We start from the raw sequence: 21,778 nt of genomic DNA, 5'->3' as shown, positions 1-21,778 counted from the left end.
TATTGTGTAAAAAATATCTACATTTACAAAGAATTTGTCGTGTCAGAGGAGATAGAGATGTTAGTAATGGTCGAGATATGGAGTGACTAATGACAGTGCATTCAGCTGAACTGGTAACCAGTGCTTCATATACCAACATCGTCTCCCCCTATTAAAAAACAAATTTAGAGGCAGTCACATGAAAAAGCTTTTTCTCTCCTAAACACTTGAAAAGTGTGTGTATGTATTTTTTGTTTTAATGCACCCTGTATATGAAAAGAGCTGTCACCATACGTACACTGCTTACATGCTGTTGATTTGCACACAGATTTATGGTTGTTCCACTGGAAAGCTTACCAAGACATTTACAGCATAAAACCAATACCTGCTTGTATTTTAAAAATGTACACAGCTGAAAGGTAGTACTACCTTTTTAAATGTGTAATTATAATATTCATGTAACTGATTAACTGGGATAAGCTATGAAGTAAGCACTCCATGCTGTACAGAAAAACAAAGGAACCAACAAAATTAAGAAGAACATTAGATTTTTTTAAAATTCATCTACCTTTTAGAGAAAAGAACATTAAACTTCAACCATAAATGTTTCATAGGCATGTTACTACATTAACAAACAGTGCATTATAATTTGTGACCAGAGTGTCTGTGGGTTCGGTGTTCAGCAGGAGGCAAAACCTTGTCAGTGGTCTCGCTGTGAGACTCGAATGCATTCTAACCCCCGTGCTTACATTACTGGGTTTTGAGAGAACTGTGTTCTGCTTGGTAGGTTGTGCAGGTCCTGAAACACACAAAGTGTTTAAAAAGTTATTATTGGGACAGTAATGCATTAACTCACTAGAAACAGCTGTCAGGTAGGACCACTGTACTGAATAACAACCAGAAGCATTTCTATAAGTAATGTATATGACTGCAGCTTATGGAAACTATAAGAACACCAGTTCAAAATTCCTTTCTTACCTGCAGGATAGATTATAGCACAACCTAGATTAAGTATATTCTTTGTGGCTGTTTGCAACTGTATATGCAGAAAATTGGAACACTCATTTCATGTTATTCAACAGAACAACCAAAGGAAATAGAAAATCTAGCAGAATAAATTACTCCACAAAATTCAATTCACATCACGTCACTGTAGAAATGAAACACCAGAAAACATTAACAAAACTGTATATAAAAAAGCTGAAATTTCCAGGAAGCCGACAATTACAAGCAATACTCTTCTTGCTAAGTGTTAAGAAGAATGTTTTAGCATGTGATTGAAAAATAAATCGACATCTCGAAATAAATCGACATCTCGAAATATATCGATATCCCGAAATATCCCGAAATATATCGACATCTCGAAATATATCGACATCTCGAAATATATCGACATCTCGAAATATATCGACATCTCGAAATATATCGACATCTCGAAATATATCGACATCTCGAAATATATCGATATCCCGAAATATCCCGAAATATATCGATATCTCGAAATATATCGATATCTCGAAATATATCGATATCTCGAAATATATCGATATCCCGAAATATATCGATATCTCGAAATAAATCGATATCTCGAAATAAATCGATATCTCGAAATAAATCGATATCTCGAAATAAATCGATATCTCGAAATAAATCGATATCTCGAAATAAATCGATATCTCGAAATAAATCGATATCTCGAAATAAATCGATATCTCGAAATAAATCGATATCTCGAAATAAATCGATATCTCGAAATAAATCGATATCTCGAAATAAATCGATATCTCGAAATATATCGATATCTCGAAATAAATCGATATCTCGAAATATATCGATATCTCGAAATATATCGATATCTCGAAATATATCGATATCTCGAAATATATCGATATCTCGAAATATATCGATATCTCGAAATATATCGATATCTCGAAATATATCGATATCTCGAAATATATCGATATCTCGAAATATATCGATATCTCGAAATAAATCGATATCTCGAAATAAATCGATATCTCGAAATAAATCGATATCTCGAAATAAATCGATATCTCGAAATATATCGATATCTCGAAATAAATCGATATCTCGAAATATATCGATATCTCGAAATATATCGATATCTCGAAATAAATCGATATCTCGAAATATATCGATATCTCGAAATATATCGATATCTCGAAATATATCGATATCTCGAAATATATCGATATCTCGAAATAAATCGATATCTCGAAATATATCGATATCTCGAAATATATCGATATCTCGAAATATATCGATATCTCGAAATATATCGATATCTCGAAATATATCGATATCTCGAAATATATCGATATCTCGAAATATATCGATATCTCGAAATATATCGATATCTCGAAATATATCGATATCTCGAAATATATCGATATCTCGAAATATATCGATATCTCGAAATATATCGATATCTCGAAATATATCGATATCTCGAAATATATCGATATCTCGAAATATATCGATATCTCGAAATATATCGATATCTCGAAATAAATCGATATCTCGAAATAAATCGATATCTCGAAATAAATCGATATCTCGAAATAAATCGATATCTCGAAATAAATCGATATCTCGAAATAAATCGATATCTCGAAATAAATCGATATCTCGAAATAAATCGATATCTCGAAATATATCGATATCTCGAAATATATCGATATCTCGAAATATATCGATATCTCGAAATATATCGATATCTCGAAATATATCGATATCTCGAAATATATCGATATCTCGAAATATATCGATATCTCGAAATATATCGATATCTCGAAATATATCGATATCTCGAAATATATCGATATCTCGAAATATATCGATATCTCGAAATAAATCGATATCTCGAAATATATCGATATCTCGAAATAAATCGATATCTCGAAATAAATCGATATCTCGAAATATATCGATATCTCGAAATAAATCGATATCTCGAAATAAATCGATATCTCGAAATAAATCGATATCTCGAAATAAATCGATATCTCGAAATAAATCGATATCTCGAAATAAATCGATATCTCGAAATAAATCGATATCTCGAAATAAATCGATATCTCGAAATAAATCGATATCTCGAAATAAATCGATATCTCGAAATAAATCGATATCTCGAAATAAATCGATATCTCGAAATAAATCGATATCTCGAAATAAATCGATATCTCGAAATAAATCGATATCTCGAAATATATCGATATCTCGAAATATATCGATATCTCGAAATATATCGATATCTCGAAATATATCGATATCTCGAAATATATCGATATCTCGAAATATATCGATATCTCGAAATATATCGATATCTCGAAATATATCGATATCTCGAAATATATCGATATCTCGAAATATATCGATATCTCGAAATAAATCGATATCTCGAAATATATCGATATCTCGAAATATATCGATATCTCGAAATATATCGATATCTCGAAATATATCGATATCTCGAAATATATCGATATCTCGAAATATATCGATATCTCGAAATATATCGATATCTCGAAATATATCGATATCTCGAAATATATCGATATCTCGAAATATATCGATATCTCGAAATATATCGATATCTCGAAATATATCGATATCTCGAAATATATCGATATCTCGAAATATATCGATATCTCGAAATAAATCGATATCTCGAAATAAATCGATATCTCGAAATATATCGATATCTCGAAATAAATCGATATCTCGAAATAAATCGATATCTCGAAATAAATCGATATCTCGAAATAAATCGATATCTCGAAATAAATCGATATCTCGAAATAAATCGATATCTCGAAATAAATCGATATCTCGAAATAAATCGATATCTCGAAATAAATCGATATCTCGAAATAAATCGATATCTCGAAATAAATCGATATCTCGAAATAAATCGATATCTCGAAATAAATCGATATCTCGAAATAAATCGATATCTCGAAATAAATCGATATCTCGAAATAAATCGATATCTCGAAATAAATCGATATCTCGAAATAAATCGATATCTCGAAATATATCGATATCTCGAAATATATCGATATCTCGAAATAAATCGATATCTCGAAATATATCGATATCTCGAAATAAATCGATATCTCGAAATAAATCGATATCTCGAAATATATCGATATCTCGAAATATATCGATATCTCGAAATAAATCGATATCTCGAAATATATAAATCGCCTTTTTTCGATACACTAATTTGTCGAGGCGCGCCGACCTCGGGAAACGCGCGCCGACCTCGGGAAACGCGCGCCGACCTCGGGAAACGCGCGCCGACCTCGGGAAACGCGCGCCGACCTCGGGAAACGCGCGCCGACCTCGGGAAACGCGCGCCGACCTCGGGAAACGCGCGCCGACCTCGGGAAACGCGCGCCGACCTCGGGAAACGCGCGCCGACCTCGGGAAACGCGCGCCGACCTCGGGAAACGCGCGCCGACCTCGGGAAACGCGCGCCGACCTCGGGAAACGCGCGCCGACCTCGGGAAACGCGCGCCGACCTCGGGAAACGCGCGCCGACCTCGGGAAACGCGCGCCGACCTCGGGAAACGCGCGCCGACCTCGGGAAACGCGCGCCGACCTCGGGAAACGCGCGCCGACCTCGGGAAACGCGCGCCGACCTCGGGAAACGCGCGCCGACCTCGGGAAACGCGCGCCGACCTCGGGAAACGCGCGCCGACCTCGGGAAACGCGCGCCGACCTCGGGAAACGCGCGCCGACCTCGGGAAACGCGCGCCGACCTCGGGAAACGCGCGCCGACCTCGGGAAACGCGCGCCGACCTCGGGAAACGCGCGCCGACCTCGGGAAACGCGCGCCGACCTCGGGAAACGCGCGCCGACCTCGGGAAACGCGCGCCGACCTCGGGAAACGCGCGCCGACCTCGGGAAACGCGCGCCGACCTCGGGAAACGCGCGCCGACCTCGGGAAACGCGCGCCGACCTCGGGAAACGCGCGCCGACCTCGGGAAACGCGCGCCGACCTCGGGAAACGCGCGCCGACCTCGGGAAACGCGCGCCGACCTCGGGAAACGCGCGCCGACCTCGGGAAACGCGCGCCGACCTCGGGAAACGCGCGCCGACCTCGGGAAACGCGCGCCGACCTCGGGAAACGCGCGCCGACCTCGGGAAACGCGCGCCGACCTCGGGAAACGCGCGCCGACCTCGGGAAACGCGCGCCGACCTCGGGAAACGCGCGCCGACCTCGGGAAACGCGCGCCGACCTCGGGAAACGCGCGCCGACCTCGGGAAACGCGCGCCGACCTCGGGAAACGCGCGCCGACCTCGGGAAACGCGCGCCGACCTCGGGAAACGCGCGCCGACCTCGGGAAACGCGCGCCGACCTCGGGAAACGCGCGCCGACCTCGGGAAACGCGCGCCGACCTCGGGAAACGCGCGCCGACCTCGGGAAACGCGCGCCGACCTCGGGAAACGCGCGCCGACCTCGGGAAACGCGCGCCGACCTCGGGAAACGCGCGCCGACCTCGGGAAACGCGCGCCGACCTCGGGAAACGCGCGCCGACCTCGGGAAACGCGCGCCGACCTCGGGAAACGCGCGCCGACCTCGGGAAACGCGCGCCGACCTCGGGAAACGCGCGCCGACCTCGGGAAACGCGCGCCGACCTCGGGAAACGCGCGCCGACCTCGGGAAACGCGCGCCGACCTCGGGAAACGCGCGCCGACCTCGGGAAACGCGCGCCGACCTCGGGAAACGCGCGCCGACCTCGGGAAACGCGCGCCGACCTCGGGAAACGCGCGCCGACCTCGGGAAACGCGCGCCGACCTCGGGAAACGCGCGCCGACCTCGGGAAACGCGCGCCGACCTCGGGAAACGCGCGCCGACCTCGGGAAACGCGCGCCGACCTCGGGAAACGCGCGCCGACCTCGGGAAACGCGCGCCGACCTCGGGAAACGCGCGCCGACCTCGGGAAACGCGCGCCGACCTCGGGAAACGCGCGCCGACCTCGGGAAACGCGCGCCGACCTCGGGAAACGCGCGCCGACCTCGGGAAACGCGCGCCGACCTCGGGAAACGCGCGCCGACCTCGGGAAACGCGCGCCGACCTCGGGAAACGCGCGCCGACCTCGGGAAACGCGCGCCGACCTCGGGAAACGCGCGCCGACCTCAATATTACAGGTAATTCATTTACAGTAATCAACTGCACAATGAGAAGAGACTGTCAACCTCAGCACTTTGAAGTAGTGCACAGCCAGGATGACAGAGGTTGCATTGCTGTTTCTAATCCTCTGGTGCTTCAGCTGCATAATCCATAACTGCCTCGAATGAGAATGGCAGGAATGAATATACTGCAGCAGTATAGAACTTAATCGATCTCAACCCTGCACAGAAAATAACGAGGCACTATTATTTCTTATCATTCTCACCAAACTACAGAAGCCTGTAATGGACATTATGACGATGTCACCACCTTCACCAGTGAAAGTTCTTAGTAGCAATTGAGACAAGAGAAGGTGGCCAGTTATTAATTTGTTTTTCAAAAGTCATTTCATTGTATATGGGAATACTCAGTGGACATCTTTAACTGTCATAATGTACTATCTAAAAGATGTCAACTTTGCAGACTATATGTATAATCAGAGCTTTGTCTTTTCCATTCAAAGTTTGTTTATAATGGTATCAAGGGACTCAGATGCAATGGACATTTAGAGCAACCTGCTTTAAACAACATCAGCAGGCAGTAGGCACAGTATTTGACTGTCTGTTCTCCTCCTTATGTTGGCAGTATGCTTGTTTCTCACAAAAAAATGCTTGAATGGGGGGTCAAAACCAATACAACCAGTACAAGCCTCATAGACTGCAGCACAGGATCTGTGCTTCATTTCTCTGGAAGGTGGCTGGATGTCAACTTTCCCTCCAATGACTTCACAGCACTCATTACACTGGCATCTTACTAGCATATAAATAAACTTGATGGAAGTACGCTGCAGCCTTACACCTGAAGGTGACTGGCATACTTCCTCAGTGCCAACACCATTTAGTGTAACACACATCTGTTCATCCTCTAATGTCACAGCATCAAAGGCATGTTTTTTAAAATGTTTTCATGACAGTTGCGTATCATGCACATGCACTACCCCCACAGACACAGTCAAAAATTGATAAACATTTTTACATTGCTTCACAGTCAATATAAATAGATTATTTTGTCTTTTTTTCAACCTCTAGATGGGCAGTGTCGAATATTTAAACATTTAATTTATAAATATAAAAGTCACATACACAGAAAATCTTGAGTGGAAAAAGAATGATACAAAGTGAAAAAAAAGAATACAAATGAAAAATTTTACTCAGTGATTAACAAGTTGTGACAAAGGAAAAAATTTAGATTTAAAACCATTAATGGAATAAAAGTAATAAAGACATTGACAAAAATTTAGCGCCATTATTAGTTTCAAACCTACAACCTTACCCTATGTGTTATGCCATGTAACAAGCCAATATACTATTATATTTTAATTCTATTGAGTGTCACATAAAATTCCGATTTTTTCCATTGATTACTCCCAGAATAGGTCCCACAGGGGTGAGTGACTAACTTAACTTACATCATCATACAGATTGTTTCACTAACAGTCAATCTCACCTCTGAGGATCTCTCCTTTTAAGTGCTCATCTACTGCCGAATGCCCCTATTACACAATGATGGGACACCTATACTCTTTCTGCTCACTGTACATGTCCACTAAATATGAAATTATACTGAAAGTAACGGTACTGACCAAATTCCACAATCTGTATTAAATACTTTAACAAAATTAAATACCTGGTTTGATTTAAGTTTGTTGAAATTAAACATGGAAAAGAATGAGTTAATGAGTAAATCAAAACAAGCAATATTATATCTAGGACAGCCACAGAAACCAGGATTTACAATTTATTACTTTCAGTGGCACCTCTATGAAATATAATTTTTCCTACTCTATATTTAAAATATATTGCCATAGTGCAATAAATTATTTGAAAAACAAGTAAAAGATAACCACATATACTTACAGGCATGCACCAGTGACAGTGCCCAAAGTCACAGATACAAGGCAGCGTGAGAGCCTAGCACGTACTCCATCGTGTGGATGCCCTGATGGATGAAGATTTCTCCCAGGTCGTGGTCTTCACTGCTCTGCAGCACGGGAGCCCCATCTTTACTGTCCTTAGTGTGCTGTCCCTGACATCGATCCCACCTCCGCATCCATGCCATTCTCTGCAGGTACGGGATGGCTTGAAAGTTGGGGAAAGTCAGAAGATTGTCTGTTAAATGAAAGAGCAAACTGACTCAACACAGTATCATCTCCTGCGAGATATTTACCCTCAAATGTGTCAAAACATTGCAGGGGGTACAGACTATTACTCACCAGTTGGTGGGCTTTGCGGTCATTATCGAAACATTGGGTTTTGCAAGAAGTATCCAAGGCACACACAGTAGGGCAAGAACAAAGAACCTCTGCAAGCCTTTCTGCAATACAGAAGAAAGACAAAATTATGCAATACTAAAAGTAATGGAAAAATGCGAAACTGGTGAAATTACTTTCCAGAATAAGTTGTTTCAAAACACACATTAAAACTATTTGAGGTAAGACTAATGATAATGTAGAGAGAAACCAAACATATTCAATGAAACATTTTTCCACTCTTGCTCACCTGTCCACTGTACATGAACTCATCACAACCTTTTGGAGGAACAATACCTTTGAACAATACCATATTGATGAAAGTGATTGAAACTGATGGAGCACACGCAGGGCCTGATGTGAAACCTGAAAAAAGAAAAGTTGTGTTTAGTCATCTATCAAATCACAAGCTATAAATTCATTCTAATGCTCCGAAAGTGAAAGCCAAGACGACTTTAACAAAACCTCCACTAATCACAAATGCTGTCTACTATAGAAGTAGTTTAAAATGCCAAAAATTTAATACTCACAAAATGTCAGTTCATAGTTCACCCATTTGACAAACATCAAGATACATGTGAAGAGGAACAAGAAGATAAAAAAAATTATGTCAGACAAACTTGCATATGATAATGGAATTTTTGAAATATCTGGAGAGCAGAAATGGAGCCATGTAAATAAAGTTGCCTTATCATCACCTGTTTAATAAACACTGAGTCAATACTCTATTGTAAAACAAATATGAGAGTCATATGTGAATTACTCAAATGGACGCTGATGAAAACATCAAAATTAACACATGTACACTATATACCAAAAGGAAAATTCAGTTCAGAAAATCACCAAAACATAGCTTCAGCTGGCAAAATACAAAGTACTGCCGATGGATAAACTTAAAAGAATGGGAAACTATTTCAAGTGTGGGGAACATACGAGTTCCTTCATTAGAGATGAAAGTGGCGTTAGGTTGGGAAGGCTGGAAAGGAGTGGCAACTTGCTCAGACCCACCTATTGTAAGTATGATAGGAGGCAGAGATGAAAGATGTTTGACAAAGTAGGAAGTCAAAGGTAGGCACTACAGCAGCATCATATAGAAGGGATAGTGTGAAAATCCAACACTACTACTCACTCTTACCTGCTTTCTCACTAACCTTTGTTTCATCTTTTTCTCAACAGCTAGGTCGTTCACAACCTGGCCTCAGACACTAACCTCACTTCAACTATGTCCGCCCCACCTAACTGCTCTCCTAAAGAAACATTTTTGTTGTTGAAATGTTCAGTGTATTTTTCTTATTTTCTTGCATGTACGAGTATGTATTAGTGCGTGAAGAAGGGCAATGGAAAACAACATTGTAAACTTTATACATATTTTTGAAGACTTCCACAAGGGCTGGATTGGGTTGGAAGGGGGCAAGTGAAGATTATTTTAGTCAAACACTTTTACATTCAGAACAAACATTTGAAGAAAAGAAATGTGACTAGGGATCTTGGCTAGAATTAGACAGACACTGCATTGAAATTGCTGTAATATTTGTCTAATGGTATATGGAGCATTTGTTTAGGTGCATCTAAGGAAAATATTTAGCCAACAGTCTGTACACAAACTTTAGCAGGGGTTTTTCCTTTAATATAGTAAAGTTGTGTCACAATCATGGCTGAATAGGAAATGCAGATAACTGCTGTTCCCTAGAATGTTCCACTTGCTCTCTTTAAATGTGTTTCTGTACTGTCTCAATATTGTGTTTTGAACTTATTTTGTGTATGAGTGCTGTTAACATGAAACCACTGGTTGTTAACCCGACCCCAGAAATTATGATCTGTTAACTGAATGCATCATGTGCCGATGTACAACAATCAATGCTCATACAACAGTCATGTGCAATTATTACTCTGATATGGCACTAAAATAAGCATTGCACTGCCATGTTATAATATTAATAATGGCTCCTTGAAACAGGTAAGGTTTTATTGTATATGGGAGTGGCAACTCATTAAATAATGAAGATGCAAATGAGCAATGTGGATATGCAGATTGCCTTAAACGAGAGTGTCTAAATTATGGTTTGAAGTTTTCTTTCCAAGCTACATCAGAAAAACAATCTTCAGTGTTGACCAACCCTAGAATCACGGTGCCATTATATAGCATCACATCTCCAGTTTATTAGTACACAGTGTAACTGCACCTTTTACACATGTTTGTGAACAGGAACCAACCAAAGGAAGGAAGGAAGGAAGAAACCGGAAGTGAAAACCCAAAATGAACGCAAATATAGGTCGTGAAACCGTCCATCTCCGTACGCAGGCGCTAACTACCCCCTTGAGGGGGAGGGACTCCTTTTAGTCGCCTCTTACGACAGGCAGGAATACTTCGGGCCTATTCTAACCCCCGGACCTGCAGGGGGGAGTATTTATGTATGTATATTTAGATTTATTTCATACACAGGACAATGATTTTTCCTCTTACTATTAATAGAAGGTGGTCTAGCTATCCATACAGCAGAATCATCCTGCAATCAGCTTCAAACGCTGGTTCTCGAAATTGTCTCAATAGTGTTCTCCAGAAACAATGTCATCTTCCATTCATCGATTCCCATTTGAATTTCCAAAGCACATCTGTAATACTTGCATGTGTATTTGAACCTACGAATAACAAACCTAGAAGCCAGAGTGTGAATTGCCTCGATGTCTTGCTTTAATCCTACCTGGTGGGGATTCCAAACACTATCAGTACCAAAGAATGGGTCACAAATGAACAACATTTTCCTAAAATTATTCCAACAAACAAAAGTCGACTACTTGCCTTACACGGTTAACCCATTTCAAGACACTTAGCAGTGTTCCCTTAGACATTTACATGACCTGACTGTCAAGCAGGATACTAATAGTGCTGTATTCAAACTTTATGTATTTGTTATTGCTAATCATCTGCATTAACTGATTTTTTCACAACTAGAGCTAGCTGACATTCATCACATTAGCCAAAAATTCTGTCCAAGTCATATCATCCTACAGTCACCTAATGGCAACACCTTCCTGTAAACCATAGTATCATCACTAAACAGGCACAGACTGCTGCTGACCCTATCCCTTTATGTATATAAAGAAAAATAAAGGTCCTGTCACACTTACCTCAGCAAATGTGTAAATAACATAATGGGTTCTTGACTAAATTTAAATTCTAATCTGGAACTGATAAATTCAATGGCAGAAAGTGACAATCTGTGCCAGACAGCCTGGTTTTCCCACTTCCCGAGTGATCACCTTAAATGCTTCAGCTGTCTGAGCACACTTCACATCCAACCCTAATTCCTGACTTGTCACACACTACAGATTGGTCCCTCATTACTTGCTGCTTCACGTTGATTCCCACAAGAGTTCAGATAAGAGTGCATCTGCACCAAGTGTTCTTTTGGGGAGGGGGGTACAAAAGACGTGGGTATAAGAATTTGATTTTTATTTTTTGACGGAAAATAATTGTTTGGATTTCTCTTTGATTTTATATATGTTTGTTGAGTTTTGGATGACAGTCTTAATTTACTTTGATATAATTAACTACACAAGTAATTTTCACAGGTTCCATGAGTACTTGTTCAGCTACAACAACATATTGCAGGGACTGTTTGCTCTAGATGGCGGGTGATTGATCTGCAGTGAATATCCTGCTGAATTGGTTGGCCCAAATGGTTGTTATGGTATCACTTCCTGTTTGCCATATAATGTATGGTATTCACTCATGCTTCGTAAGGCGCATTACGTGTTTCACTGCATATATTTGGGCTTGTTACTCATTGAGTTGTGTTTCTCTCTTTGATATTACTCCACCAAAGCAAATATTTAAGAGAAACCTGAGGAAACCTCCCGTTTTCGGTATTTGCTGTCTTAAGGACGTACTGCCTGATCGTCGCATTGGTCGCTTTTCTCTCCCAAACGTGTACATTTATCGCCTGCTAACTTCTGTCGCGTGCTGCGGAATGCGGAGACACTACAAGCAACACAGTAGAACATAGTAGAAGCTACTAAGTTGATGCAATCGGAAAGTAGGAAGTAGCACAATTCAAGTTTCTGTTATCGATTATTCAATAATTGGCCGGGTTTGGTGCCTTCGTTCATGCAACTCTTAACGTCCTCGCTCATGTCCGAGGTCTGGCAGCCATGTTGCGAAAGAAAATGTGAAAAGTGTTAATATGTAGTAAAAACCTAAGAAATCCTCCCGTTTTCGTCATTTGCTATCTAATAGATGTAATGCCAGAGCGTCACATTGGTCGCGTTTCTCTCTCAAACGTGTAAATTTATTTTGTATATTGTAACAAATAAGCTCTGACATTAAGTCATGAGCGTCGTCTTCAGAATTAGACTAACTGTACTAAAACATTAGGTATATAGTACATTAATCAAATTAAAGTTTGTACAGACTCGAAAAGATGCAGTACTGACAAGTAACATATTAAAAAAGATTTAAGCCGGAAAGCCGACGTCATGAACACTTGTTAGATGGCGAGCCGCTAAGGGCTGCTCGTACTGTGAACAACGGATGCAACGATACTGAGGTGCCCACTTTAGAAAGTGTGGGCAAGTACACGTGGTGTTGCTACAAGCGCCTTCTAGTAGGCGCAGAAACAACTAGGCTACTGTACATTCAAAATTAGACACATGAAATTGTGATAGAGCTGATTCAGGCGTAAAGTAAGAATTAATAATAGGATGTAGTTACATATTTATCTACTTTAAATAGGTATACATTTTTAACGTAAAAACGGTAGTTATGACATACAAGAAAACAGCAAAGATGTGACAGGAAAAAAACATTTCGGTAAACTGCATGAGGAAGTCTGACTCAAAGATCAAGCAATCGCTTTAAACAGTCAAAAAAGTTTTTATTTCGCTGCTGCAGCTGTTCGTTGAGAATGAAGCCATCATAACGAGTGAGATGTTTGAAAATCTCCAATTCCTATAAGTCATCTAACCTACGGCCCTCCTTTTCCGTATGCAGAATATTGTAATCGCCTATGGCTTTAGGCACGTGTCAAGTAATTAAGGGATGATCGGCAAAGGATGAATTTAGGGGCTTGGTGCCGTTCTTTCTCAAAAGATGTTCTTTATATCTGATGGTGAAAGGACGCAGGGGTTGCCCTATACAATAGGAGGAGCAGGTATTGCAGATCTTATAAAGGCCAGAACTTTCTGTAGGGGAGCGAATGGATCTCAAATGATGTTATGAAGTATCTCTTTGGATTATTATTAGCAGAGAAGGCAACATTGCAGTTGTATTTGTTGAGAAGCATGCGCTGAATGATTGGGAGTGGGTCCTATGTAAGAGATAGAAAAACGTGCTTTTGGGTTAGTTTCAGTGCATGAGGTGTTGAGCGTGGTAGTTCTTACAGTTTTCTTTTTTAGGATATCGTCCACTATGTTAGGCGTGTATTCATTATTGACAGCTATGGTATTAAGTAAATTAATCTACTCATTAAACTTTTCTGTTGAAGATGGTATGGAGGTGGCTCGGTGGACGGGAGAGTGAAAAAAGGCCATTTTTTGAGACTGTGGATGAAAAGAGGAAGAATATTGAAAGTGATACTGTCTTCTATTGTAAGCGTCAAGTCTAAATAATTTAATTGGCGGTTATCGCTTTCGAGTTCAATAGTGAAAGAAATTTTTTCATGGAGGTAGTAAATATATGAGGTAGTAAATATATGATCATTTCTATCGGCGGGTCTGTTATATGTGACTAGAATATCATCAACGTATCTTGTGTAACCTCCCCCCATGAACCATGGACCTTGCCGTTGGAGGGGAGGCTTGCGTGCCTCAGCGATACAGATAGCCGTACCGTAGGTGCAACCACAACTGAGGGGTATCTATTGAGAGGCCAGACAAACGTGTGGTTCCTGAAGAGGGGCAGCAGCCTTTTCAATAGATGCAAGTGCAACAGTCTGGATGATGGACTGACCTGGCCTTGTAACAATAACCAAAACAGCCTTGCTGTGCTGGTACTGTGAACGACTGAAAGCAAGGGGAAACTATGGTCATAATTTTTCCCGAGGGCATGCAGCTTTAGTGTATTATTAAATGATCGCGTCCTCTTTGGTAAAATATTGCGGAGGTAAAATAGTCCCCCATTCGGATCTCCAGGCGGGGACTACTCAAGAGGATGTCGTTATCAGGAGAAAGAAAACAGGCGTTCTACGGATTGAAGCGTGGAATGTCAGATCACTCAATCGGGCGGGTAGGTTAGAAAATTTAAAAAGGGAAATGGATAGGTTCAAGTTAGATATAGTGGGAATTGGTGAAGTTCGGTGTCAGGAGGAACAAGGCTTCTGGTCACGTGACTACAGGGTTATAAACAAAATCAAATAGGGGTAATGCAGGAGTAGGTTTAATAATGAATAGGAAAATAGGAATGCGGGTAAGCTACTACAAACAGCATAGTGAACGTATTATTGTGGCCAAGATAGATATGAAGCCAAGACCTATTACAGTAGTACAAGTTTATATGCCAACTAGCTCTGCAGATGAAGAAATTGAAGAAATGTATGATGAAATAAAAGACATTCAGATAGTGAAGGGTGACGAAAATTTAATAGTCATGGGTGACTGGAATTCAGTAGTAGGAAAAGGGAGAGAAGGGAACGTAGTAGGTGAATATGGATTGGGTGGAGAGAAATTAAAGAGGAAGCCACGTGGTAGAATTTTGCACAGAGCTCAAATTAATCATAGCTAACACTTGGTTTAACAATCATGGAAGAAGGTTGTATACATGGAAGAACCCTGGAGATACTAAAAGGTATCAGATTATATAGTGGTAAGACAGATTTAGGAACCAGGTTTTAAACTGTAAGACACTTCCAGGGTCAGATGTAGACTGACCACAATCTATTGGTTATGACCTGTAGGTTAAAACTGAAGAAACTGCAAAAAGGTAGGAATTTAAGGAGATGGGACCTGGATAAACAAAGAACATGATGTTGTACAGAGTTTCAGGGAGAGCATAAGGGAACAACTGACAGGAATGTGTGAAAGAAATACAGTAGAAGAAAAACAGGTAGCTCTGAGGGATGAAGTAGTGAAGGCAGCAGAGGATAAAGTAGGTAAAAAGACGATGGCTGCTAGAAATCCTTGGGTAACAGAAGAAATATTGAATTTAATTGATGAAAGGAGAAAATATAAAAATGCAATAAATGAAGCAGGCAAAAAGGAATACAAACTTCTCAAAAATGAGATCGACAGGAACTGCAAAATGGCTAAGCATGGATGGCTGGAGGACAAATGTAAGGATGTAGAGGCTTATCTCACTAGTGGCTACATAGATACTGCCTACAGGAAAATTAAAGAGACCTTTGGAGATAAGAGAACCACTTGTATGAACATCATGAGCTCAGATGGAAACCCAGTTCTAAGCAAAGAAGGGAAAGCAGAAAGGTGGAATGAGTATATAGAGGGGTCTATACAAGGGCGATGTACTTGAGGACAATATTATGGAAATGGAGGAGGATGTGGATGAGATGGTAGATGCGATACTGCGTGAAGAGTTTGACAGAGCATTGGAAGACCTGACTCGAAACAAATCCCCCAGCGTAGACAACATTCCATTGAAACTACTAACGGCCTTGGGAGAGCCAGTCCAGACGAAACTCTACCATCTGGTGAGCAAGATGTATGAAACAGGCGAAATACCCTCAGACTTCAAGAAGAACATCATAATTCCAATCCCAAAGAAAGCAGGTGTTGACAGATGTGAAAATTACTGGACTATCAGTTTAATAAGTCACAGCTGCAAAATATTAACACGAATTCTTTACAGACGAATGGAAAAACTAGTAGAAGCCGACCTCAGGGAAGATCAGTTTGGATTCCATAGAAGTACTGGAACACGTGAGGCAATACTGACCTTACAACTTATCTTAGAAGAAAGATTAAGGAAAGGCAAACATAGGTTTCTAGCATTTGTAGATTTAGAGAAAGCTTTTGACAATGTAGATGGGAATAATCTCTTTCAAATTCTAAAGGTGGCTGAGGTAAAATACGTACAAGGAGCGAAAGGCTATTTACAATTTCTACAGAAACCAGATGGCAGTTATAAGAGTCGAGGGACATGAAAGGGAAGCAGTGGTTGGGAAGAGAGAGAGACACAGGGTTTAACCTGTCCCCGATGTTATTCAATCTGTATATTGAGCAAGCAGTAAAGGAAATAAAAGAAAAATTCGGAGTAGGTATTAAAATCCAGAGAGAAGAAATAAAAAGTTTGAGGTTCACCGATGACATTGTAATCCTCTCAGACAGCAAATGACATGGAAGAGCAGTTGAACGGAATGGACAGTGTCTTGAAAGGAGGTATAAGATGAACATCAACAAAAGCAAAACGAGGATAATGGAATGTAGTCAAATTAAGTCGGGTGATGCCAAGGGAATTAGATTAGGAAATGAGACACTTAAAGTAGTGAAGGAGTTTTGCTATTTGGGGAGCAAACTAACTGATGATGGTCGAAGTAGAGAGGATATAAAATTTAGACTGGCAATGACAAGGAAAGCGTTTCTCAAGAAGAGAAATTTGTTAACATCGAATATAGATTTAAGTGTCAGGAAGTCGTTTATGAAAGTATTTGTTTGGAGTGTAGCCATGTATGGAAGTGAAACATGGACAATAAATAGTATGGACAAGAAGAGAATAGAAGCTTTCGAAATGTGGTGCTACAGAAAAGTGCTGAAGATTAGATGGGTAGATCACATAACTAACGAGGAGGTATTGAATAGGATTAGAGAGAAGAGAAGTTTGTGGCACAACTTGACGAGAAGAAGGGATCGGTTGGTAGGACATGTTCTGAGGCATCAAGGGATCACCAATTTAGTACTGGAGGGCAGGGTGGAGGGATAAAGTAGTGGAGGGAGACCGAGAGATGAATACACTAAGCAGATTCAGGATGATGTAGGTTGCAGTAGGTACTGGGAGATGAAGAGGCTTGCACAGGATAGAGTGGCATGGAGAGCTTCATCAAACCAGTCTTAGGACTGAAGACCACAACAACAACTTGTTTAAGAAAAGATACCTAGTGAAGAGACTTTTCAGTCCTGAGACTGATTTGATGCAGCTTTCCATGCTACTCTATCCTGTGCAAGCTGCTTCATCTCCCAGTACCTACTGCAACCTGCATCCTTCTGAATCTGCTTAGTGTATTGATCTCTTTGTCTCCCTCTACGATTTTTACCCTCTATGCTGCTGAGACACGGTTAAACAGCTTCGTTTCCAAGAAATTGGCAAATATGTCGGCGAGGTTGCGGACTAAAGTGTTGCCCATAGCGAACCCATCAGACCGCTGGCACAGTTGTCCGTTGAATTCAATGTAGTTGTACTTGACAACGACATTAATGAGATCCATAAAATCAGTAACCTGTTTATCTGATAGATCTTTTTTAAATTGAATTTAGTTTTCTTCCACAATGATGAGCGTCTTACGTACCGGGTCTTTGGTATAAAGATTTTTAATATCTAAGGAAAAAAGCTTGATGTCTGAACTGCATACTAAGTTTTTAATATTTTGGACCAAAACGTGATTGTTAGGAACGGAATAATTATTTTCGAAAACATGGATTTTTCAAAGTTTCGTGAAGAAACCGGGCCAAATCGTGATATGCGCCATTCATATTAGTGGAGATTGGACGTATTGGATGATTAGGTTTATGAATTTCGAATTGTGACCGAAGCTTAGGGTGCTGAGGGTTCATATTGATGAGTAGATTCTATTTGAAAGGTTTTATAAGAATTTTGCATTGTTAATGGCTGACCTTACTTCTTTCTGTAATTTACACGGATCATCATGCAGCTCCGATATGTTGTTCTTACTGAAGAAAGTTTCAGCTTTAGAAATATATTCAGAAATATAAGCAATGAATAGACAACAACCTTTATCGGATTTAGTTATTAAAGCATTTGCTGTTTTAAGTTTATTATTAACGGAAGTTACTAAAATTCTGTCTTGATGCATAGCATTAGAGAAAGTAGTTGCATTTTTCTCTAGCATGCGGGTTACATCATTCACAATTGTGAATTGAGAAGCATTATCTATCTTATTATAATCGAGACCGATTTTTAAATCAACAAGCATATTTTCTCACATTTCTGTCTGACAGGTTAGATCAGACATTGTATTTTAGTCCTCTTCCTAACAGGACTTTTTCATTCTCAGTAGAGACAATGTTGGTTTTATTTACAATTCGTACATGAAAGACGTTACTGCTTTTTTGAAATGTATTCTGAGGGAATTTTCATTAGAAAGCAGACAAAAAAGACTGCTGAACTTCATCCCGTGTTTCTGTATTCTACCTATATTACAAATCTCTAGATGTTCGTTAATTTGAGTCCACATGTCAATATTAAAATTATAGTTAACACGATAAGTGTTTTTAATATTTAAGTACAAATGGTATGCTTCTTTAAGACGGTCTTCAGCGTTAAGCTCTTTCAGCCTATTAGAAATATTCTTAATGATACGTCTAAAGGACTGGATTTTTCATACATACAGAAAAATTGATGTAGGCTTTTGTATGTCGGGACAAGCCCCATTTTTTCACACTGCTTGTTAAAATAGCCATGCTAATATTTAAAATTTTCTTTCTTAATTCGTCGTATTTAGAAGCAGCGTTAGAGACCTGTGCAGGTAAGAAATATAAAACTTTGAACACAACTGTTAATGTTCAGTGACCGTGTCAGAATTATATTTTCTGAAATAAACCCTCGGTCACAAATATTAAGTCAAAATTGACCTGGTTTCGATGCTACTATGAGCGTCGCCAGCAGAATTAGATTAACTGTACTAAAACATTAGGTGTACTGTACACAAATCAGATTAAAGTTTGCACTAAATCGAATTGATACAGTACTTACATGTCACACAATAAAAAAGATCTAAGCCGGAAAGCCGACTTCATAAACACTTGTGAGATGGGGAGCCGCTAAGGGCTGCTCGTACTGTGAACAACGGATGCAACGATACTGAGGTGCCCACTATAGAAAGTGTGGGCAAGTAAACATGGTATTGCTACGAGCGCCATCTAGTAGGCGCAGAAACAACTAGGCTACTGTACATTCAAAATTAGACACATGAAATTATGATAGAGCTGATTCAGGCGTAAAGTAAGAATTAATAATAGGATGTAGTTACATATTTATCTACTTTAAATAGGTATACATTTTTAACGTAAAAACGGTAGTTATGACATACAAGAAAACAGCAAAGATGTGACAGGAAAAAAACATTTCGGTAAACTGCATGAGGAAGTCTGACTCAAAGATCAAGCAATCGCTTTAAACAGTCAAAAAAGTTTTTATTTCGCAGCTGCAGCTGTTCGTTGAGAATGAGGCCATCATAACGATTGAGATGTTTGAAAATCTCCAATTCCTATAAGACATCTAACCTACGGCCCTCCTTTTCCGTATGCAGAATATTGTTATCGCCTATGGCTTTAGGCACGTGTCAAGTAATTAAGAGATGTTCGCAAAGGATGAATTTGGGGGCTTGGTGCCGTTCTTTCTCAAAAAATGTTCTTTATATCTGATGGTGAAAGGATGTAGGGGTTGCCCTATACAATAGGAGGAACAGGTATCGCAGATGATTTTATAAACGACAGAACTTTCTGTAGGAGAGCGAAAGGATCTCAAATTACGAATGTATTATCTCTTTAGATTATTGTTAGTAGAGAAGGCAACATTGCAGTTGTATTTGTTGCGAAGCATGCGCTGAATGATGGGGAGTGGGTCCTATGAAAGAAATAGAAAAACGTGTTTTTGGGTTAATTTCAGTGCATGAGGTGTTGAGCGTGGTAGTTGTTGCAGCTTTCTTTCTTAGGATATCGTCCACTATGTTAGGCGTGTATTCATTATTGACAGCTATGGTATTAAGTAAATTAATCTCCTCATTCAACTTTTCGGTTGAAATTGGTATGGAGGAGGCTCGGTGGACGGAAGAGTGAAAAAAGGCCATTTTTTGAGACTGCTAAACTATGTCGTGTGCTGCGGAACGTAACGACACTATAAGCAACACAGAAGAAGCTTCTAGGTTGATGTAATCGGCCAGTAAGAAGCAGTACTATTCAAGTTTTAGTTATAGATTATTGACTTATTAGCCAGCCCTGATGCCTTAGGCATGGGTGACGACCTTAAGATTTTGCATGAAAGAAGGACTAGCAGCTGCGTTGCACGGGAGAATGTGAAAAGTGTTCATATGTGGTAAAAACGTGAGAAATCCGACCGTTTTCGTCGATTTCTATCGAATCGACTTAAAGCCAGATCGTCACATTGGCCGCTCTTCCGTCTGAGACGGTTACATTTATCGCCTGCAAGGCTATGTCGCGTGCTGCGCTATGCGGAGACACTAAAAGCACCATAGTAGAACACAGAAGAAGATTCTAAGTTGATGTAATAGCCAGTAAGAAGTAGTACAATTCAAGTTTTAGTTTTATATTATTGACTTCTTAGCCGGCTTTGGAGCCTTGGACAGGAGCTAAGTCCTTAAGATTTTGCATCAAAGGAGAACTAGCAGCAGCTTTGCACGGGAGAATGTGAAAAGCGTTCATAGGTAGTAAAAACCTGAGAAATCCGTTCGTTTTCGTCATTTGTTATCGCATCGACTTAAAGCCAGATCGTCACATTGGCCTCTCTTCTCTCTCAAACGGTTGCAGTTACCGTCTGCAAAGCTATGCGCGTGCTGCGGTATGCGGAGACACTAAAAGCACGATAGTTAAACACAGATGAAGCTTCTAAGTTGATGTATAAGCCAGTAAGAAGCAGTACAATTCAAGATTTAGTTATCGAACAATGACTTTTTACACGGCTTTTGGGCCTTGGACATGAGCTAGGACCTTAAGATTTTGCATGAAAGGAGGACTAGCAGCCGCGTTGCACGGGAGATTGTGAAAAGTGTTCATATGTAGTAAAAACCTGAGAAATCCGTCCATTTTCGTCATTATTTATCGAATCGACTTAAAACCAGATCGACTCATTGGCCGCTCTTCTCTCTGAAACGGCTACATTTATCGTCCGCAAGGTTATGGCGCGAGTTGCGGTATGCGGAGACACTAAAAGCACCATAGTAGAACACAGAAGAAGCTTCTAAATTGATGTAATAGCCAGTAAGAAGGAGTACAATTCAAGTTTTAGTTATCGATTATTGACTTTTTACACTTAATTGATGCTTTGGACATGAGCTAGGACCTTAAGATTGTGCATCAAAGGAGGACTAGCAGCCGCGTTGCACGGGAAAATGTAAAAAGTGTTCATATGTAGTAAGAACCCTAGAAATCCATCCGTTTTCGTCATTTATTATCGAATCGACGTAAAGCTAGATCGTTACATTGGC

The 21,778-nt window shown here is 40.3% G+C and overlaps 1 protein-coding gene across 2 annotated transcripts; it reads right to left on the bottom strand.

Moving 5' to 3' along the window:
• Positions 1-581: 581 nt before the first annotated feature.
• On the bottom strand, positions 582-19,412 carry LOC126305483 (V-type proton ATPase 116 kDa subunit a 1-like). Of its 2 annotated transcripts, XR_007553527.1 has the most exons (5): positions 19,309-19,412; positions 8,683-8,798; positions 8,397-8,497; positions 8,041-8,292; positions 582-778 (listed from the first exon to the last, which is right to left on the bottom strand). XR_007553527.1 is itself a non-coding variant. In XM_049992040.1 (4 exons), the coding sequence occupies exons 2-4, from the start codon at positions 8,743-8,745 to the stop codon at positions 8,069-8,071; spliced, it is 408 nt and encodes a 135-aa protein (XP_049847997.1). In that variant the 5' UTR covers positions 8,746-8,798; positions 19,309-19,412; the 3' UTR covers positions 7,329-8,068. The 2 variants fall into 2 exon arrangements, 1 of the variants encoding a protein (XP_049847997.1); XM_049992040.1 differs by lacking the exon at positions 582-778 and having other exon boundaries at positions 7,329-8,312.
• Between the last annotated feature and the right edge of the window lie 2,366 nt (positions 19,413-21,778).

The sequence above is a fragment of the Schistocerca gregaria genome, unplaced genomic scaffold, assembly GCF_023897955.1.
Source record: "Schistocerca gregaria isolate iqSchGreg1 unplaced genomic scaffold, iqSchGreg1.2 ptg000317l, whole genome shotgun sequence".
Taxonomy (NCBI): Eukaryota; Metazoa; Arthropoda; class Insecta; order Orthoptera; family Acrididae; genus Schistocerca; species Schistocerca gregaria.
Note: the sequence above shows the minus strand (reverse complement) of the source record. Positions and strands in the feature narration are given on the sequence as shown.